The 19,941-nt window shown below is 35.5% G+C and overlaps 1 protein-coding gene across 1 annotated transcript in view; it reads left to right on the top strand.

The window, feature by feature from the left end:
- Positions 1 to 16,406, top strand: part of LOC149777512 (zinc finger CCHC domain-containing protein 8-like) — a 60,086-nt gene extending 43,680 nt beyond the window's left edge. Inside the window, exons 14-15 of the mRNA XM_089942097.1 lie at positions 5,895 to 5,994; positions 12,230 to 16,406. Of these exons, the coding sequence (XP_089798223.1) occupies positions 5,895 to 5,994; positions 12,230 to 13,032 (903 nt within the window). The 3' untranslated portion in view covers positions 13,033 to 16,406. The remainder of the gene's footprint in view (positions 1 to 5,894; positions 5,995 to 12,229) is intronic.
- Positions 16,407 to 19,941: the final 3,535 nt, after the last annotated feature.

Below are 19,941 nucleotides of genomic sequence, written 5' to 3'. Positions count from 1 at the left end.
AGGGTAGGGTAAGCTGTTTTTGTTTTTGTAAGTTTGTGAGTTTATTTTCACTCTGGAGAGCGAATTTTCATTTAATTTTGATCAAACTTGAAATGTGAGCTAATATCATCAAGATCTTGGACAAGTTCAGTATCGTAGCTGGTAAGTGTCCCGTTTTTTCTCTGTATTTGTCCTGTATTTTGAACCTGAATACGGGTGTATGTTTTTGTGTGCAAAAAATACATTTTTTAATTAAAAAAAATAAAAACAAAAATTTCCTTGTAATTTTCAGTTTAGAATGGGCACTCGGTTCCATTCTGATAGAAATGTATCGTATGTATATAAAATATTAAAATAAACTAGAGACAAACAGTCATAAATATAATTATATTGTTATAAAGGATATACAATATATCAATTTAAATTATACAATTTTATATAGTGCATTAGCATTAAGTCCATTAGGATACAGAGTATCTAACTTATGAATCCAATAAGTTTCTTTTATGAGTCTATTCATGTCACCATGCACAGTATCTATTGGCATGAAAGAAAAATCAAGTAGAGAGTGATTATTGGTGTTAACTCATTCGGCCCCAGAGGTTTTTGTCATTTTTTTCTGAAATGTGCGTAGGAACGAGATTTGGGGTGCTATTTCTGAATACATCGTAATACAGCGGTTTTCAACAGATTATCCATGAGAATAATGTCTAGTTGTATTAGAAACATCAATTTCCATTGGTTATTTTGCTTGCGCATGAGCAGAAGGGTAAAAGTTGGAATTCTTTTTTTTTTTTTTTTTTGCTTAATAGACCCATCATTTTCGTATGGAGACCGCAATTTATTCCAAATGCCCACCTTATCCTAGTTTTTGCAAAGGTTCACCTGTCTGTGTTCAGTTCAGACCGGTATGCCTTAGATCTGAGGCCAAAAGGTCTAAAATCCGGACACAAAATCACATTCCGATCTCGAGCGAATTTTGGGTGAAAAAAAACCGGGTCCAAAAAATGAGCTTTTTCTCTCTGTATTTTGTAGTGCAACTAGAACTTCCAGATTATTTGATACCATTTTAGAGCTATATCTGTCTGCTTTTTTTTAATACCACCCACGTTGGTCTATCTTAAATGGCCTCGATGCTGCAGGGCTTTGAAGTAGGGTACAGCCTCATCACGCCTACAGACGGGATCGGGGCCGAATCGGTTAAAGTATGTTGAAACATCAGAGGAAAACTAAGGATCTCTATAATTTTTTATATGAAAGCGATGATTATTCATTCTCTTAGAAATTTGTTGTAGTGTTTGTCCAACATATTGCATGCTACATTTTTTACAGGTTATTAAATAAATCACATCAGTTGATATGCAGTTAGTGTTATCGCATAGAGAAAATACCTCTTTTGTATTAGCACTACTGAAAGAAGTACTTTCTCTTATGTTTGCACATTGAGAACACTGGTGTCTGTTACATTTAGATGACGAAAAGTGTATTTTTTTATTTTCTGTCTGTTTAGTTCTGATTAAAAAAATCTTGCAAATTCTTGGGTCTTCTATAAGCGAGAACTGGTTTAATTTTGAAAAGTGATTTGACCCTAGTTTTATTGGATAAATTTAGGAGACTATAATATTTATTAATTATACGACCTATATTAGATAATGAAGGATTATATTGTATTGTGAAAGGAATTACATCTCTCTCTATTTTACATTCTGCTGTGTTTAAAGCCTCATGTTGAGTAAGATTAAAGACTTTGTTCAGTGCAGAATCAATTATGTATGTAGGATAATTTCTATTTTGGAAGTAAGTTCATAATGTATTCAAAGAATTTTGTAATTGACAATCATCTGAAATAATGCGTCGGTATCTTTTGGCCTGGCTATATGGTATACCGTTTTTACATGACATGGGATGACATGAAGAATATTCTGCTTATTGGTGGATACTAGTTTCTTTGATATGAATATTTGTAGAGATAGTGTTATCAATATTTTTTATTACATTTACATCTAAAAATGAAACACGCGTACTTGATGCAGTATAAGTAAATTTAATTGTCAGATGAAAATGATTCAGGCGATCGATAAATTTTTTCAGTTCTTCATTTGAATGTTCCAGATCATAAATATGTCATCTAAAAATCTAAACCAAACAGATGGATTAAACTTTTCATTTTGAAGAAAATCTTTTTCTAATTTACCCATGAAAAGGGAAGCGTATGAAGGAGCCATGGGACTACCCATTGCTGTACCCATTATTTGTATGTAATTCATATTATTGAATTGAAAATAATTGTTTTCCAAGATGAGTTTTATTATTTTACATATATCTTCACTAGATAGTGTGCTATTATTAAGATTGTTATCAATAAAATATTTACATGCTTCAATACCATCTGCATGCGGAATGTTGGTATATAGTGATGTTACGTCTAATGATACAAGGATTGAGTTATCAGAAAGCTGTGGAATAGACTTCAACTTTTTAATGAAATCAGTGGTATCTTTAATGTATGAAGGAAGTGATTTCATTAAAGGTTGTAAAACACTATCAATAAATTTGGATAGGTTTTCAGTATATGAATTATAACCTGATATAATTGGTCATCCTGGATAATTTAAAGGTAAATTATGGTCAGGATTTTTATGAGTTTTGGGTAATATGTAGAATTGAGATGTACGTATGTTAAGAGGGAAAGTATCAAATTCCTCAATTACAGAATTATTATTTTTAGCAATCTCATTAATGCATGTTGAAATATTTGATTTAATTTCTATTGACGGGTTTTTGTCACTATGTTTGTAGTATTTTTCATCATTTAATAGACGTTCAACTTCTTTAACATAATCATCTTGATTCATAATAATAATAGTGTTTGATTTATCAGCCTTTTTAATAACTGTACTGTCATCATTCATTAGATTATATAAAGACTTAATTTCGTCCTTAGAAATATTACTATGATATTGCTTTTTATGATTATCAGTCAATATCTCTTTTTTGATCGTGTCAATATAAAAATCTAAATATGAATCAAGTCCACTAGCTGGTGTAAAAGATGATTTAATTGTGTTAAAATAACCCATTTTTTTAGAATGAAAAGAAATCGATTTACTTTCTGAATTCTTGTATGCTTTATCATAAAAAAATTCTTTTAATTTTAAGGGTCTATAGAAATAAAAAATTTCTTCAGCTAATTTAATTTTATTGTGACATTTTGGTTTGGGACAAAATTTTAGCCCTTTGCCTAACAGTATATAGTCATTATCAGTTAATATTCTACATGAGAGGTTTAAGACTGTTTCTTTACCTCTCTTAATTTGTTTTCTTCGCTTTGTTTCTTTCTTCCACTCTCTTCTACTTTTGAATCTGTGGAACCTCCTATTATTTTGTCTTGTGATGTCATCTCTATAAGGCCTTGTAAAATCTTTACCAGGTTTGTCAGTGTCTTTCTCATGGTCACTGTTTCTGATTCCCCCCGTTTTACGGCTTCTTCGTATGTCTTCTTTTTTGTGCCCAGGGGAGTCAAGTTTTTTCGCTGTTGTTCATCCTGTTGGTTCTTATTTGAATTTTCAAAATTCCTACTTATGTTGACTCTTTGGGTTACTGAAGTTTTGGGAGGTGCTATAGGAGTATTACTCTTCCTTGCAGTAGTTTCTGTGGGTTTAGAATACTTCTTTTCTTGCTGTTTATTACTCTGTTGTTGTGTTGATTTGTTGCTTTTATGCTGCTGTTTATTCTTCTGTTGTGATAATTTGTTGTTTTTCTGCTGCTGTTTTTTCGGTTGTTGATGGATTATATGCTGTTCTCCATTTTTTTTTGACTTGTTTATTTTTCTCTTCTTTACTCTTTCATAAATTGCTCAGTTTTTCATTTTGCTTCAGAAGTATATCATTTTTCGTTGATTCTGTTTTTTGATATACTTCTTGGTCGAAACTGAAAAGTCTTTGCCCATCTATTTTCTTCCTCAGTTCATCCCTAACATTTTCCATCTGTTTTCCGATGTTTTGTGATATTTTTTGTTGTTCTTCTGCTAATCTCTCAACTATGTTTAGCAAGACTTTATGTAACAGTCTGTCGATAGAATCTTGGAAATCTTCATTTCCGCTTCCTATGTATATCTTCAGTTTCAGTCGTAAACCTGGTGGAACGATCCCCTCCTCAACACATTTGTTCAAGAAACTGCTGTGAAGGCTGCTTTTCATTTGTTTTTCAGATAGTTTCAATATTTGATATTTCAAAGACGTCATTACTCTCGGCGGATCGTAATTTGATGCCATTATGTTGTTGAAAAATTTAAGAATTGTGATAAAAAAACAACACAAAACGCCGAAAATTTGCACAGAATTTTCAGCATTTGTGTTGTTTTTTTATCACAATTCGTATGTATATAGGAATACAGTTCTACAATATGATTGGTTCATTTGAAATTGAGGCTACAATGCCTGTCTTTATCTGCTATATTGGATTTTGCAAATGGTTACTGCTGTCACTACATCTCATCTTCGTAATATTCAGCTTCTAATCATGTTGAATAGGAAAGCAGAATATCCAGAATTTTCTCCAGGAAAGACAAGAAATCAGAACTGGAAGGACAATTGTGCAGTCTTGTTTAGACTTGTAAAACCATCTAGTAAAGGAGAAAACAGCGTTTTGCAAATCCTGTAATTTGATTTCGCTATTGGGCATGGAGGCACCCATGAAATACAAGAGCACAAAAAAGTTAATAAACATCAGCTTGCTCTTCATCATACACAACTCAGCCTGAATATATAAATACCAGAGAGAACCTTGATGTAATTTGATCGAAATTCGGTTTGTTAAATTTATTTTAGAAATGAACCTCCCTCTTTCAGTTACTAGTGTTGCTTGCGATTTATTTTACACATGTTTTCCAGACTAAAATCGCAAAGGATTACTCGTATGCTTGAACGAAAACAGTTCAGTAAGAAAATCACAAAGAATTGAGATCATCAATGAAAGTTGGTACTTTGGAATTGATAATGATTAAAAAAAACCCAAGGTTTGGAAAAGGCTCCTATAAACAGCTTGTGTCAGAGTGTGTGTGTTGCACTCTTGCACCTTCTAAATGGGCACCCGACTGGAACATGGTGTCCGTCCAGAAGGTACAGATGTGCAACACATGCATCTTTGACATTAAATAATTATGTAAGGTACTGCCCTACTTTACTGATGGTTTTATATGTTGTAAGTAGTTACATATGCATTACAATTTAAAAAATCAGTATTTGTTCCTAAAAATCAGTATTTTTTTCACAAGCAGTCAGTATTTTTGTATTCGTGGGTTGGCAGTTATGCAATATTCAGCAAGACTGATGCATTTTATGGAGCAGGTGAGATACAGCACTCTGTAGAATTCTTGTTATAGTAAAAAAAAAGTTGGTAATTACATCAGAATTGCCCAAGAAATGTAGACGTGACTGTAAAACATGTAGGGATATAAGTACATGTATATCAAAAAAAATTCAAACCTAGTTTAGAGATTTGTCATAGACATAGTGGTTCTGTTCAAGCCAGGTCACAGATAGGCCTTATATTTCAACTTAGTTTTCTTGGTTAGTAAATTTTTATAATCTAGAAACAATTGTAGAAACAATCTTCTCTAAATAAATTTGCTCATATTTTTATTTTCAGGTTTACTTGATTCTTTTATCAATATTAGGATAACATTTTTGTCACTACTTTTAGAAGTCAAGTTGTATAATAAAAAAGATAACCTTGTGAGAGTATCAAGAGATCATATTAGAATCTCTTGATCTATAATATGATAACACACTTTGGAATCTCGGTAGAGTTATATTATATCATGCACTTTTTCTTGCAAAATGCCCCTGTATTTGACACACAAATCCTTTGGTGCAGAGAAAGTTTATTAAAGCAGCCATTTGTTGGTTTTCTAGGAGATGAAGAAAAGGAAACGTGAAGAAGAGGGGGACTCCAGTAGAAAGAAAATAAAATTAGATATCAAGGAAGCTGATATGGAACTCTCCTCAGATGAAGGTAGGTTTGGATTTGGAGTACCCCTCAGCCTGTGGTGGGTTTCAATGACAAGTTCTCTTCAGATAGTTCAGGTGGCACTGAACAGTTTCTTAGACTTTGCCATGGCAATACATTTTTTATTGAAGAGAGATTGATACTTCATCTCCATGTTTCACCTTTGTTATTTACATTGGTTTCAAGATTTCATGATGCATATATCAGAGAACACTTCTAGTACAGAGACAGTTTTGCTTGTCAAATTAAAGATAAACTTCTTGCCTACAATTCACGTGATTAATAGCACTATTACATTGTCTGTCAATATTGCCTTGCTTTGGTCTTCTGGAATGAGAGCACCCTTGTCTGAGCTCACAATTCCTACCTTGCATTAGTTGGAATGTTATAGAAATCTAGAACAAAGAGAACCCACACTCCTTGCTTCCAGGAGAGTATGGGATCCTTATCTTCTAGATCCCAGGAGTGTATGGGATCTTCCCTAGAGAAGTGGGGCAGTTTTGCTTTGGGACATGCAGGACTCAGAATATCCAGGAAAGTATGGAACTAATCACTCTTCAATCCCAAGAGCCTATGGGATCTGTCTCTATTGAAGTTGTGAGTTATATTGCTCCTGAAAAGTTGCGTAGCTCTATCAGACACTAATCGATCCCAGGATCATATGGAATCTGTTTCTTGTAGAGATGAAAGACAAGAGTGCCCTTTAATAGTTACAGTACTTTATCTGGGTCAGCAGCCTGGTGAAGACACATGAGACCAGATCGCATGTCCCTGAGAATAGAAAGCTCTGAATCACCTTATGGAGGCTTGTCCAACAGATCATTGTCATTTGACTGGTCTTTGTCTCCTTCATTTCAAAAGTGTATGGAATGCATCTCTTTGTGAAGTTGAGAGACCAGACACTGGTCACCACTGACTGGTCATTGAGATCCAGTCACTGTTCAGTGGAGTCCATCAGTGGTACAGGGACAGGCATCAGTTTGTCCATCATCTTCAGTCTACTGATTGTCTAGTTGGGGATATGGAATCATTATATACTCATTCAACTAGGGAAGTGGATTGAATCCTTTCCAGGGAAAGAAATCTTCCTTCCCAATAATGGCACCATGGACGTGCATGCCTTGGCCTCATATTAGTTCAGATGGGGCAGGTTGGAGACCCACATCTTCTACTCATTTGGAGCCAAATAAAAGGGGGAACGGGTCTTCTTCCAGCATATGATAGAGGAGGGAAAGTGTTCCCATCTCCCTAAATTGTCTGCAAGTAAGGGCAGTCCTGCCACTTGCTGTGAGCAGTTGCAGAATGTGGATATCCCATCCTCATAAAAATCCTACTACTATGGGCAGGTCCACCGTTCCCTGTAGGGAGTTGTGGGACAAAGACATCGCTAGTCCCCAGTCTCATGGGATAGGCTCTGGGTTGGGAACCAGGAGCAGGATGACTACTTGCTTTTGGTTTTGATGGAAACGAATTCTGCAGTTGGACCATCTGAGATGGTTCCTTCTCCTCCTTCAGGTCCCTTTTATCCTCCCCCATTTTGGTTCAGAAGTTTAGCATTCATCTTCCCAGGATATGGATGACAAGAAAATCCTCCCCCGGTATGGTGAGACTCTTGAGAGGGGGAGGCAGCGTCATGACCACATCTTTTACTCTCTCATTTGACCATGGTAATATAGCTTGCCCAAAAAGTTTTTTGAGAAGCTAGGAATTTACCAGTCAATGCTTCGACCATTGGTTTCAGTGTCCAGCTACAGGGTTTACTCTCATGGCATATCTTAGATGCTGGGACATAAGCACGTGGGGCTTTTAATAGGGACCTGGTCTTGCCTTCCAGTCACGATAACCTTATCTGCCAATCTTTTTTCCGCAGTCTTATCCATTCTTTAGAATATTATTAGGAATGATTGTCTTCAGTTGTGCTGCAAAACTTTGAGCCATGCTTTGTCAGTGTCCATGGCACAATTAGTGAAGTTGATCCACCTCCATAGTGACATTGCTCAGGACACATCAAAGGTCTTGCTGGATCAGAGCAAGAACCTTCTTGTGACTGCTCTATTGGCAGTGTCTCATTTCCTGCTATGATCTTAGAACCGCCACTTGGAACCTTCTCAAAGTTTTTTTCAAAGTTTGAAGCCTCAATAATCCAGGAAATAACATCAATTCAAGCCTCCCTCTCACCTGTTTTTAGTTAGACTAGGCGACCAGATGGGTGAAGGAAGGTAGCATTTCAGTTCCCTCCCCCTTTCCCTAGGGATTGTGGGGAGGCCCTAGAGACTTCTAATCTAGCCAGCTGTGTATCCTTCTTGCCAGGACCTTTATTGGGTACTCGGCTAGCCCTCTTTTTAAATGTTTCAAGACTCGGAGCTCTCCTCAGATTATGAGCTTGGATTTAAAGTTCCCTCGATATGAGGAGAGGTTTGGATGAGTAGATACAGGGGTGTATAAGGATCTCTCCTTATATGAAAATAGGTTTGGTTGTGGAGTTTTTCTCAGATGAAGTTAGGTTGAAATTTGAACATTTCCTCAGATGAAGATCCTCTGATAAAGACAAGTAGGAAATGCTGACCCTCAATTTGCTTCTTAAATACCACTGTTGAACAACACCATTGTCTGCACAGACTATTTGATCCTAGAGTGAGCTCTGAGTTATCATGTACGTAATTTTGGCAGTCAGACTCTTCAGAAAAAGTTGACATATTGCAATAGAATATTTGCTGATGCATGCAATAAAATTTTCTTTCTTTCTGGTGCTGTCTGAAGGTATCTTGAGACATCAAAAAATAAGACATAAAGGGTATTTCTGCAAGATTCTTGTGAAAAACTGGTATCACTGGTTTTTCAAGAGTGCTGTCTGAGTTTGAGGGATTCTGAGTTAAAGGCAGAGCATAGACACTTCTCCTTTGAACACATTCCCAGATCAGATTTATGTTTAGAAAATTAATTTGCTATCTTCTGACAAAAACTTCAACATTTCTGTCCATATTCCATATTGACAAAGGGAAGAAACTTACCCATTAGCTCCCCTGACGGCAAAGTGGTGCCAGATATTAGCTTTTGCTAGAACACTATCAAGTTAGTTTTGAAGACCTCTCAACATATAGTGCAATTTCATGCCATCTATCTACAAAGTCTGTATATTTGAATGTAGTAAGGGTTTTGTTATATGGTAAATATTACATTTTACTTTTGATCAATATTTATGTGAAATTTGTATGCAGTGTGGACTTCATTTATTGACCTGGTGCTCCCTTACTGCAAATTTATTTCCACTGATTTAAATTACAAGTGTTCTTATGATTTTCTGACTACCTTCAGCTTTTTAATTTAGATTTTGTGTACTTCATGTCATTTCAATTAAACATAATGAAATGTGGGAAAATGGAAGGAATTTAAAGTAGTGAGGACACTTGTGAGACGTGCTTCCACAGTCCTGTGTAAAAACATTCAAAGCAAAGAAAATGGGGTGAAGTTTCGTTTGGAACAGTGATATATTGAACCTTCACCTAAAGATGGCATAAGAGGGATGTCACCAGGGTCCTACCTCCACCCAAAATTAGACATGCAAAAGCCAGCTGTTACTGATCAACAGAATTGGTGGAAGAAGGGATTGCATTCCACTACTGGTGAAGGAAGTGATAAGACATTGCTAAATTTGTGACAGTTTTTGTCCATTTGTTAGTTTTTAAAGTTCCATGGATAATTTGAAGCTTATGGAGAAATGTCTCCCACATATCTAGACAGCCCTACAAAAACATCAACTATGTCGTTATCTTCAGGTCAACCTCATCCACAGTGACTTTAGTGTATCTGGGTGACATTCTTCAAAAAGACGTGCTAAGCTCATTTTTTTGTGAAGGGCAGGAACAATATTTTTCCCATTTAGGATTTCTAGTGAACTGGGCCAAGTCTGATCTCAATTCATCCCAGGATTTTGTCTACATTGGTGTGTGATTTTTGTCCGATCGTGACTTCATTCACCTCCCTAATCTATATTAGGTGCAGATCGTTGAGCTTATGGAATCCGATTTCATCATGGAATTTATCCCAGTGAGAGAGTGTTTGCAACTCCTTGCTTTGCTTAATGTAGCAGTGGATATGATTCTTCTCGGTTGCCTTTTCATGCACCCTTTGCAGATAGCCTGACTGGCTCAGTGGCACTCCATTTCTGGTTGAGTCAATCAGTGAGTTTGCAGATAGCCTGACTGGCTCAGTGGCACTCCATTTCTGGTTGAGTCAATCAGTGAGTTATTAACTGACCTAAATTGTACTATTTTGGTGTCAGTGGCATGAAACCAATAGCTTATGTCAGAACTTCCTCTGTAAAAGCCATATCCAAAAGTTGCAGTCTGTATAGACAACAATTTATGTGGTTGGAAATTCCACCTGCTGCTCTGCTTCTCCATGGTCAATGGCAAATTGAAATGAGGGCTATAGTAAACTCATGACCTTTCTGGAAGAATTGTCTCTATGGGATGGTAGTTCTCATCATGTTGGACAAGGTCTGTGGTTGTGACCTGCCTTCTCAAATGAGGGAAGGGGGGATCCAGTCACCTGAACTCTGCATTCTGGTTAGGGTCTTTCACTTCTGTTGCTTCGGAGCTAGGAATCGGTTCCTACCAGCATAAAGTGAAAGAATGTTCATGTACTACCCACTTTGATTGACAAATCAGTATAGGTTGAAATGCATGCCTGGTCCAAGCTGTGAAGCACTGTTTAATATCACTTTCTTCCAGTGAAAGCTTGGAAAGAGGATGTAACCCCTCAGTCCCAAGTATAATGTCTGATGTGGTAATACTCAAGGTTTTCTCTCAGATCTCAAAAGGTCAGAGCAATTACTGCAGACCTTGCATTGGAAAATACAGTTTTCAATCAGAAATAGAACATTTTGGCTGGCATGCACAGTCAGCCTTCTAAGGCTTTTATCTCCATAATCAAGCTTTACAAACTGGATCAGGTGGGTACAGTCACTGTGGCCAAAATAACACTCCTTATAGGCATGAGTTTTTGTTATTACTATTACATTAATATTAAACCATCCCACTCCTCCATACAAATGTGGGCATTATCATTAATTATCACTCAGCTTAAATGGATAAATAATAAAATTGACGGTAGTCAGTGGTGATAAAACAAACTAATTGGCATGAGTTTGTGCATTGTCTGTCTGGTATATAGATGGAAAAGACAATTCATACTTTTTTTAAAATTATTGAAAATGTTGTGATACTGTCTTTCTATTCATCCATCTATTTTCCTGTGATACTCTCCTTCCATTCATTTATCCATTTTCCTGTGAAACTCTCCTTCCATTCATCTATCCATTTTTCTGTGATACTCTCTTTCCATTCATCTATCCATTTTCCTGTGATACTCTCCTTCCATTCATCTATCCATTTTCCTGTGATACTCCTTTCACTCATCTATCCATTTTCCTGTCTCCTTAACTGCTGGCTAGAAATTCATGAAACTTTTTAATTTTATTGCCCCAGTGACCATTCTCTGTTGAAGGGGATTAAAGGTTAAAGGTTAATTTATGATGGCCCTGTTAAATATTTCATTATGCAGTGAGTGAGGTGCCTCATGTATAATTCATGACGGAGTTTGCAATATGACCCCTCTTTATGGTCTGGTGGTTGGATGACCCCTTAGTCACTGTCTGGGGTTAGATGACCCTTTAGTCAATGTCTGGGGTTAGATGACCCCTTAGTCAGTGTCTGGGGTTGGATGACCCCTTAGTCAGTGTCTGGGGTTGGATGACCCCTGAGTCAGTGTCTGGGGTTGGATGACCCCTTAGTCAGTGTCTGGGGTTGGATGACCCCTGAGTCACACTTGGGATAGGCATGAGAGTTTTGTGCTGTTGGATAATGCACTATACATTATGATAATTCATGACGGCAAGCCGCTTGCTTTTTTACTATTACATTGTCAGTGCTACTGAACAGCTCATCTGCTGTTGTTGGGTTAGTTTTCTTATGTCAGGATGTGATTTATTGTTGTTTTTTTTTATGTTTAACTATTAGAATAGATAAAAATCCATTTAGGGTGCCGTTTTTATTTTTTTTTAAATATTTATTGAAGATAGGTGTTAATGTTATTCACAAGATTTTCCATCATTAACTTTTAGACATTGTACAGTTGTAGCATTTTAGAATTAAAGAACAGATGCACAATAATTATTGAGTAAAATGAATGTTTTTCATTATGTTTAATCCACTGAAAATGTATATATAAAAACTTTCAGGTGAAGTGGAAAATGGCAGTTTTATTCCCCCATTGCCAGTTGACACACCTCCATCTAAACCACCACTTCCTGATGACACTCCACCAGCAACTCCCAACTCCCAACAAAAGATTAACTACCCAAAAACGGTTGGCAGCCGACAGAATTCACTTCAATCTGAGACTCGGAAATCCCCGTCCCTTGAAGAGCTGGAGATGCAATATGAACTACTGCAGAGGAAATTAGAACAGGATGATTCAGATATTGTCATTCTGGACAGTTTCGAAGATAATAGCAGTCAGGACAGTGGATCAGCTGCTGTGATTTTGGATGAAACGGGTGAGGCAGAGACTAAAGCCCCAGCTGCTGTAAAACAGGAAGCTAATAACAAATCAGATGAAGTTATTGAAATTGCAGATGACTCATTTGAACTTAATGAGTATCAGAAGATTACTCCATCTGTTCCTCGTGAATTGTCTCGGCAGGGTTCTGCTGCTTCCATAAGTACACTTGGTGAAATGGGAACTGAAAGCCCTGTTATATCTAGTGCTGAAAGTCCATTTGCCGTGCCAGAGAGTGCTGATTCAAGTCAGAGTTCTTTCAGCAGGTCATTGTCTATGTCTAAAGAATATGGAACTCCGATTCTTCATCGAGCAGGCAGCTATAGTTCACTTCCTTCCAATGAAAATTTTGGAGTTGGAATCGAGGAGCATATACCATATGAGAATTTGCCAGAATCCACAGGAACTTTCAATCGCATGAGGGGACTGATTAAGAGAATTAGAGATAAAGTTGGATTAAAGAAAAGTAAAAAGAAATCTTGACATAGATATAAAGCCACCTTTTGTGTTATGCTTACAAGTGCATTCAATGAATTCATGTTTTAGATATCTCTCAGGCCTGAAGGTATTTCTTTTAATATAAAGACAAACTTGCTATGTCAGTTTTTTTTTAAAAAGGACAAACAGTTTGGAAAGACAGAAGTGTCTCTAATGTTGTGCATGCACCATTATCATTGGCGTAAAGTAATTCTAAAATTGAGCTGCCTTCTACCCATAGTTGTGTCTGAATGTGCCAGTTATTTTTTAAATTCCAGCTAGCTATGATTTGATTTTATTCCATATACCGTTTAGTCAGATTTATACAGCCATGAAAATGAGATTTTTTTATACATAATTCTACATCTGTTTACATCTGTAATGTTACTAGTGTATGATTTGGTGCATTTAGAGATTGTCCATTTTTGTGCAGTACATACTGTCAGCTGGTCCAGTATATGTCAGATTTTTGGAAAATAATTTATAACATGTTCAAATAAAACAAACTCAGGGTACTAAACATGGTACCAACTAAAGGTTTGTTTTCTGCTTGGCATTGATGTATGTGATATTTTCTTTTGATTCAAACAATTTGAACCAATTAAAATATTCCCTATCAACAAGTTCGTGTTTAGTGTAACGATTGATGACATTGTTATCAAAAGGATCTTTATAAATCAGTACTAATTTAGTTTGGACATGGATCTGTCAGACGTGCTTAATGACAATTTATCCAGAGTATGAAGGAAATCCATTGAGGCTTTTAAGAAATATATGCGTATTAAAAATGTGGGCAAAATCCTTTGCAAAGCTGTTCTTGAGAATGCATTGTTATCATGAACAGTTTAAGTTTTATTATGATGTCTAGTTGGTTCTAAATAGAAATGGTGTTAAATTGATATCCAATATGGCTACCATAGCAGCCAATGTGAAAATCTTATCCATACATATCCAGAATGGAAAGTCATATCAATGTGGGGTTTTGACTTGAAGTGTTTTTATAATATCCTGTTAGTTTTAAATGAAAACTGTGCCAATCTAATATCCAGTATGTCCACCACAGCAGTGCCTATCTGACATCCAATATGTCCATCACAGCAGTGCCAATGTGACATCCATTATGTCCACTGCAGCACTGCCAATGTGACATCCAATATGTCCACTACAGCAGTGCCAATGTGAGATCCAATATCCAATATGTCCACCACAGCAGTGCCTATCTGACATCCAATACATCTATCACTGCAGCCAAGTCTTGTTATTGCTGAAGAATATCAAAGATGGTTTCAACACTCTGCAGTTATAAGGAAGGAATGGTCTTATTGAATTCCTGGATATTCTTTTCAGCTAGTAGAGTGTCTTTCCCTTCAAGGGACTCTTGTTTTTAACCCCGTCATAAGAGGCTGCCTATTTTATTATGGCCATCTTTCATAATGAGATGGTGACCATTTTAATCAAATATTATATGCCTCCAGTGCTTGGAGAAAAATTGCAACACAAAATTTCTTTCATCAGATTACTTGACAAAATTATGAACTTCAGACACATTTAATTTTATGTTCCAGTTTACATTTGTTGGATAATTCAGACATCCTGTGACCTGCAAATATGAAACTTGTAAAGCATTATTTTGTTGCTCAGTTTAATACATTCACAGCAATAATTATTTTCACATGCATTACATTAGCAGATTAGGTTAATCCATTGCCATATCTTACATGCCTGAAAAGTTTCCATGTCTTACATGCCTGAAAAGTTTCCATGTCTTACATGCCTGAAAAGTTTCCATCTCTTGCATGCCTGAAAAGTTTCCATATCTTACATGCCTGAAACATTTTCCTTTTGTCATATCTGGATAGTCATGAGCACATAAACCAATTAAATTGGTTTGTACAGTTCACTGAGTCTTTCCCAAATTATTCATTTTCTTGTATGACTGTATACTGGATGTATGTCAGAACTTGGGGTCTGTTTTTGAATGCAAGATTGCATGACTTGATAAAAAACGTTACACATGAAAATAAACTGAATATTCATGCATGCCAACCATTACACTTTTAGTGTAATCATTGCACTTTGTTTAAACCAAATTATGCATTCAACTCATCTGTATGGGTTATGCTTTTCTGGTACATTAAAACATAAAAATAAAGCAATAAAAAGGTGTGTTTGTCATTTATATTATCACCTCTTTAATTCCACTCATCATAAAAATGTGAGAATATTCTAAAACAACTGCTCCATAAGAATAACGTATTAAGAGCTAATTTGTTCATCATAAATCTACATGTACTTTCCTACTTTTCTATTTTTAGCATCTGTGTATGACCCATTTCCAGGAATAAAAATGGGTTTCTTTAATTTGAAATTTTGCCTCAAAGATTTATTATATTGGTAATCAAGTCTGTACGTTTAAAGAAAATGGCACCAGATATTAAGTGATGCAGGCGTTACCATATGATTTGTGGATAAAAATTCTTAGAGTAGATGGGCCTTTTTAAACTTCAGTATATATCAGATTAGAAAAAGAGCAAAACAAATTTGTAAAGAAGATGAGAGTGATGCAATACAGCACATGGATTTAACACTTTATCATGCTTATTGCAGAATATGAGGACTACATGATCATTAGGCAAAAGTTAGACATGTAGACTAGTTAAAATAAGTGTTGAATCTATAAAAAAAATTCTTTTTGTATATTCTGGTTCTGATTCTCATGGAATCTGCCAATTTTTGAAAGTATTTTGACCAGCAGATCCAGATTGTTAGCATTATTCATACTTTTTACTGTAATTATGGCCTGTAATATATTAGCTACAATGTTGTAGCCCCATCAAAGAAAGGGTACTAATATTAATCTAGTGTTATAAAGATTGCACTTTTTATGCTCACATACTTTCTTGCCACTTTTATTAGCAAAAATGATGCTTATACCTCTCAGGGTTGGAAAGTATGAATGTATGGAAATGAGGATATTGTCAAACCTTACCTGTATTTTTATATTAAAGCCATCCTGTATTACAGTTTTTGTCTGCTTTTTATCCGGATGGAGGGATATTTCCCCCAAAATGCTCAGTTCTAGAATGGACCCTAAGGACATATTTCATATTCATCATAACATTTGGGGGATAGGCTTTGTATATATTATATATCATTTAGACTGGAGGATTTCACAAGTTTGACAGTGATTTTGATTTTTTGCTCAGCCATTGTAAAAGAATTTTGTTTCTTCGATGTATATGTGCATATGAATGAATGAACAAAGAAAGGAATATTGGTACGTATTTTTACTATGTGTATGTGTACATTCACAAATATATATTTACTGTACGTGTAAATGTATGAGAATTGAGCACATGTAAATAAAAGATTCATCTATATATTTAAATGTTCATTGATTTAAAAAAATTCGTAAAAGGAGCAGACTTGTATGCCAAAGTGTCGGTGGTAAGACCAGGAAATCACATGTTTTCTACTCTGGCAAAGCTACTAGTGTAAGAAATATGATCAGGTGCTAAAACACCAAGTTCGACTTCATAACATTTTGCAAGGTCATAAAGAAGAAAACATAATTTTATGTAAATCAAATAATTACATTGAAAAGTTTTTGTTCTTGCAATGAAAGTATACACTGTATTCATTTACCTGATGATTGTGGTTTACCTGTTGTATGAGAGCTACTATATTCCATTATCAACTGATACCTGTGAATCAACAGTTCATTCTTGTTTTAATTACAATATCCATTGTCTCAAGGGGGCCCCGAGTGGTCTAAAATGCTCTCTGTTACAGATCACTGCCATCTCACCTCTGTCTGTGTGGGTTTGAGTCTTGGATTCGGCTAATGTGGGTATGTGAGAAAGCTTGCCAGTAGCCTCTTGTGGGTTGGTGGTTCTTTCCGGAGTTTTCCGGTTCTTCCTCCACCAATAATACAGGCCACCATGTATAGCCTATCATGTGCTGAAAAATGGCGTTAAACCCAACAACAACCACAACATTGTCTCAAGAGCCACATGGCTTTGCAGGTATATTTACATGCTATATATGCTTGTGGCTTTGGCTAGGTCATTCCTGTTGACACCTGTTTGACAGAAAGATTTGACAGTTGGTATCAAATGAGTGAGGTTACCAATAGGAAATGTAAAGAAAATTATTGACAGAGACAGAAAAATTCAGGAGAGTTGACCCTGATCCGGGGATCTGTTTTGCATTTCAAGTTACTGTATAACCTTTGTTTATAGAGATATTGTTCAATTGGGGCTTTTTCTTTACACTGGAAAGTATGTGTTTGTGACCAGTTTGTGAGTTAAATTTTAATTTGTATTCAAATTTTTTGGATTCTAAAAGATTAATTCATTTTACTGGAAATATTTGAGTGCTCATACAGAATTCTTGGATAAAGACATTTATTTAAATTTTATTCTGAAATTCCAACACCATAATATTATTGACTGTGGAAAAAAAAAGAACTGTAGATGATACAACACCATACTGACTACAGTATACATCATCACCTTCCATTTTGGATTCTTTGTTGGGACTCAAACTTGAATTCATTAGAATATTTCATTATTAGGACTTATAAAATTTAATTTGTGGAGTGTTCTTGAGTTTTGATTCTTAAAACTAAGTTCTTATTTTTTTCATTTTTTATAGTGTTTTTCCAGGAAAATAAATTATTTGTAAAATTTTTCAAAGATTGTTGTTTTCTCAACTTTCTTTCATTACTGTTTATTTGAGCCTAAACAAGTAACATAAGAGTTGGGGGCTTATCTGGGATTATTTAGAATTTGGGCTACAATATTTAAGAAAAACTTGTTTGTTTTTTTTTTTTTTAATTTGAATTCCCCTTGTTTTGGAAATCTTTAGTGAAATCGGCAAGGTTTTTCTAAAATGTCATCAAAAGTGGAAATCTTTCTTTCAAGTCCTGCCTAAGACCAATTAGACCTTTTCAAAAAAGATGAATTAATTAAACATGCCAGAAAATATGATCTTTCTGAGGTAAAGGCTTCCTTAACGAAGCAAGAAATAAAAAATATGGTGGTCCAGTACTAGGTAGAAAAAAATGCTTGGATAAAAGTGCTTTGGTTTCGATAAGTAAGTCTGTATCAGACCCTGACATAAAAATAAAGGAATTAGAATTAAAATACAAGATGGAATTGGAGATGAGGAATCTGGAACTTCAGAATGATAAAGAAGAAAAACAAATGCAATTGGAAGAAAGAGAGAAAGAATGACAAATGCAGTTACAAGAAAAACATGCAGTTGCAATATGAGAAAGAGGAGAGATAGGAAAGAGAGAAAGAAAAACGTGCATTTGCAAGCGGAAGAAAGAGAAATACAAGTGCAGTTACAAGAAAAACAATTGCAAATGTAGTTAGATAAGGAAGAAAGAGAAAGAGAGGGAGAGATGCAAAGGCAAAGAGAGAAGGAAGAGAGGGAATATCAATTTAAGTTAAAAGAAATGGAGCTGGAAAGTGAAAAGCATATTCCCACTTCAAATACAAATTTAAGTTTCGATGTTGCAAAGCATATTAGGTTAGTGGCCTCTTTCAGAGAAAGAGATGTAGACAATAATTTTACTCATTTTGAAAAAGTTGCTGAAAATTTGAAATGGCCAAGGGAGCATTTGACTCAGTTATTACAAAGTGTACTCACTGGTAAGGCTAGTGATATTTACAAATCACTGTCAGTTCAACAAAGTGGTGACTATGATACGGTAAAGAATACATCTTAAAGGGTTATGAGTTAGTCCCTGATGCTAATTGCAAAAATTCACAAACTTTAAAATATAAATTGGACAAACTCGTGTCGAATTTGCTAGAGAAAAAGTCTCAAACAACTTATATTACTTGAATAGTTCAAAAACTGTGTCAATAGTGATATTAAGTCTTACCTTGATGAGCATCGAATTGAAACCTTGGAAAATGCTGCTCGAGCTGCCAATGAGTATTCTTTAACTGATAAAGTTCCTTTTGTAAATAAGACTTCTACTTGATAGTCTTCTGGCAGAAAAGTATTTCAGCCTAATACAAGCCCTTCTAAAACTCAAACTGGCATAACTTCTAAAAATCAAGCTTCAGATAAATTTGATCAAAGATCATTGCCTCCTCCTACGTGTACCTATTTCAACAAGATAGGACACGTTATTTATGATTACTACAAATTGAAAAGTAAGCATCATAATCAAGACAGACCTATTCCAAATGCTCTTGTTTCTAAGAGGTCAAGGTCATGGTACTGTATTAAAAGCAATACATTTGTTGGGTTTAATAAACCCCAGTCTGATTTTATTATGGAGAATCATGAACCATTCATATTGAAAGGTTCTATATCACTCGGATGATTAGGCCAATCATATCCCTATTAAAATTTTAAGGGACACCGGATATTTTCAGAGTCTTTTATTGTCAGATACTTTGCCTTTTTCTGAGAAGTCTTCTAATGAGAGTGTTCTTATTCAGGGTGTAGAGTGAGGCTTTATTAATATTCCTCTCCATTGTGTAAATTTGTCATCAGAATTAGTCTCAGGACCCGTGATAGTCGGCATAGTCTCTGTTTTACTCGTTGAGGGCATTCATTTATTACTAGGCAACGACCTAGCTGGGACAAGGTTGTGGTTAATGCACTTGTAACTGACAAGCCTTGTTTGGATCAGAAACTCGATCCAATTGAAAAAGAATTCCCTAATTTATTCCCAGCTTGTGCAGTTGCCAGAGCTATGGCAAAGAAAGCTCTTGAGAATGACGTTGATAAGAAAAGTATTCATTTAGCTGACACATGTATAGGTCACGTTCACCCTTGTTTGGATGAATCAGAAGGGATTGATCACAGTGATCCTCTTTTAACGACTCATTCTCTTTTTCTAATTAGGGTGACAAACGACAATAACTTGTCGTCGAACTGAAAAAAGAT

This window comes from Sinohyriopsis cumingii, chromosome 18 (assembly GCF_028554795.1).
Source record: "Sinohyriopsis cumingii isolate HCF-2022 chromosome 18, ASM2855479v2, whole genome shotgun sequence".
Taxonomy (NCBI): Eukaryota; Metazoa; Mollusca; class Bivalvia; order Unionida; family Unionidae; genus Sinohyriopsis; species Sinohyriopsis cumingii.
Note: the sequence above shows the minus strand (reverse complement) of the source record. Positions and strands in the feature narration are given on the sequence as shown.